Source organism: Gavialis gangeticus, unplaced genomic scaffold (genome assembly GCF_001723915.1).
Source record: "Gavialis gangeticus isolate Ggan-Ray unplaced genomic scaffold, GavGan_comp1, whole genome shotgun sequence".
Classification (NCBI taxonomy): domain Eukaryota; kingdom Metazoa; phylum Chordata; order Crocodylia; family Gavialidae; genus Gavialis; species Gavialis gangeticus.
Window position 1 is genome coordinate 10,784,715 of NW_017729013.1, and position 2,803 is coordinate 10,787,517.

Consider the following 2,803-nt stretch of genomic DNA (forward strand, 5'->3'; position numbering starts at 1 on the left):
AAGGGGCTGGGGCTACACTGCCGTCTGCCTCGAGGTACGTGAGCCAAGCAAAATGCCTTTGTGTGCCACACTCTGGCACCTGTGTCGGGGGTTGCCTGCCCCATCCTAGAACTTCTGGGCTGGAAGAGACCCCAAGAAGTCATTTAGTCCAACCCCTGCTCTGCAGCAGGGTCAAATCTACTGCAAGGTACTTTGTTTCAGTGCCTCACTGCCTTTATAGATAGAAGGTTTCCTTAAGAGCCAGCCCACAGTCTCCCTTGTCACAGATGAACCTGGAATTTTCTTGTCTGCCTCCCCAGGAAATGTGAGAAGTCAATTGCCATCCTCTTTATAACAACCTTTTATGTACTGGGAGGAGATTGAGTCCCTACTCAGTTTTCTTTTTTTCAAGATAAAAAAGTCTTTCTTCAGCCTTTCCCGGTAAGCCACATTTGAACCACTGAGATTGGTTATAAGTCCTTGAAGACGGCTGAGCAATGATCATCTTGAGAGTAATGGCCAGGCATAGAAATTAATGGTCTGATGCTTAATATTGCCCACTTTCCCTTTCTCCCTCCCTATGACCATTCAGAAAACCTCACCATATTCAAATCTCTAGACATTCAGACATGAATGGCACGTGCCCCCAGCAGCTGGGGGGGGCACAGCTTCACCAGCAGTGGCGGAAGCCTGGTGGCAGTGAGTAGGGAGCTCCTGCAGACGCTGCTGGCACTGTTGGTAGTGGGGGGGTGGCAACCACTGACAGGCGCCACTGGCAGCAGCCAAGGGCGATCAGGTGCCAGCAGCAAGGTGGTGACCACCTGCAGGCGCCATCGACAGTATCGGTGGTGCCTTTTTGCAGGGGGTGCACCGTCACATGCACCCCCTACTCATCGCCCCTGCCTTCAAACCAGCAGGGTCTCCCTTTCCCATTTTGGCCTTGCTTCTGTATGTGCCATACTGTGTATGTTTTCTACTCTGACCAGAACTGCAGAGTGGATGGGAAGCATGAGCGTCCTTGGCTCTGAGGCTGTGGATTCTGGAGGGCCTGGCCAGTGAGGAATTTGCTTTCTGACCGTACTTCAGCTGCAGGTGCTCGGGAATTGCTACTTTGCAGCCTTGGATGATTCTGAGACTGAACTAACCTCTTCCCTGTGTGTGTTTCTCATTTAGCTTGGATAAGCTGCTGGACTCTGGCCTGTACACTGGGGAGGTGTTGGAGCTTATGGGAGCACCAGGCAGTGGGAAGACACAGGTGAGTCGCCCTGGGTTAGATGGTGCAGTGTATAATGGAGGGGTGCCAAAATTCCTCCTTGTATATAAAGTGTCCTCCATTTACATCCTGTACTGTATGGCACAGTCTGCATCCACAGGTGGGTTCAGACCTTGTTTGTAAATGCATCTTCCCTTTGGTTTGATAGCTTGATTTGTGCTCACTGTGGAAATAGTTACAAAAAATTAAAGATGCATAAATGGCTACAGCGAGACTTGTCCCATCTGTGCCATGGTTCTTCTCCAGTTACTGGCCCTAAGAAGGAGATTCATTAACCTGATCCATCTTGCACCATACCCAGAAGCTGGGGCTCTGAAGAATGAGATGGAGCAAATTCTTGAGCAAAAAGTCTGGCAGCAAAACCATCAATCTTTGATATTTGCATGAAAACTGATAGATGTATGTAGGCTGAAGGTCCCTGCTTATTCCATATGGAGATCAGGCAGTGCGCTTGCTCCTCATCTTGGCTCAGGTGTGCCCTGTTGGGTATTGATGTGTTCTAGTGCCAGACAAGCCTTTCCATTCAGAAGGATGGGGGGATGGACTCATGCTTGTGCTCTTTCCCACCTAGGTGTGTCTCAGCATGGCAGCAAGTGTGTCCCACAGCCTCAAGCAGAATGTCCTGTTTATTGACTCCACAGGCGGGTTCACAGCCTCTCGCCTACTCCAGTTGGTTCAGTCCAGGACAGAGGAGGAGGAAGAGCAGGTGAGAGAAGCTGCAGCGTCAGTGGCCTTCAGTTGCAGGAGCAAAGAACTTAGATACTTGTAAATGGCCGTCCCACTTAGCTATCTGAGCAGTTGCATGCAGTGCCTCTGACAGACCTTCAGGCAATTCCATGCTCCACTCTTTCCTCTTCATGGGTTTGTCCTAGTTTCTTTCAGTGGGTCCACTCTTGGTTCAGTGGGAGTTGTGGGTACTCAGCCCCTTTTAAATACCAGACCACTTATTCAGGCACTTAGCCATAGTTTAGGGTGGGGGGTGCTAATTCTAGCCTACCATGCTTTCAACCTTTGTCTTTTTGTGTCCTGGTTTCCCCATGTCTAAAATGAGGACTGCACTGATGCGTGGGACAAAGGGCTGTGGGTCCTTGACATGAAGGTGATAGATCATTGCAAATGCTCTTATTATTAGGGGCAGGGTGAGTTCACTCGGCTAGTAGATATGCTGGCTGGGAGTGCTGGACCCCAGGTTCTAGTGTATACCCATACATCCTGATTTTAAAGGGTAAGTTGTAGTGAGGGGAAAGCTGTAGGAGACTATGTATTCTGTGTGTGATACTGCTGCTGTCCTCCTTTGCAGGTGGAGGCCTTGCAGCGAATCCAGGTGGCCCACGTGTTTGACATCTATAAGATGCTGGCTGCACTGCAGGAGCTCCGGCACTGCATGTCCCAGCAGGTGGGGCCTTGTCATTTGCATCCTCCCTGTTTACTGCTCTAAAGTCACACTGTAAAGAGCTGAGTGTTGGAAGTGACATTGGATCTGATCCTGCCAATGCATGGAGCTGCTTATATATCACCCTAAAAAATTAGGCAACTGTGGTGTCGACACCT

The 2,803-nt window shown here is 49.9% G+C and overlaps 1 protein-coding gene across 3 annotated transcripts in view; it reads left to right on the plus strand.

Moving 5' to 3' along the window:
* The window catches only part of RAD51D (RAD51 paralog D), a 32,456-nt gene that overhangs the window by 13,279 nt on the left and 16,374 nt on the right, over positions 1 to 2,803 (plus strand). For 2 of the 3 annotated variants that reach the window (XM_019511524.1, XM_019511526.1), the window contains exons 4-6: positions 1,153 to 1,234; positions 1,824 to 1,958; positions 2,553 to 2,648. In XM_019511524.1, the coding sequence (XP_019367069.1) occupies positions 1,153 to 1,234; positions 1,824 to 1,958; positions 2,553 to 2,648 (313 nt within the window). The remainder of the gene's footprint in view (positions 1 to 1,152; positions 1,235 to 1,823; positions 1,959 to 2,552; positions 2,649 to 2,803) is intronic. The other variant, XM_019511525.1, reaches the window with a different exon arrangement.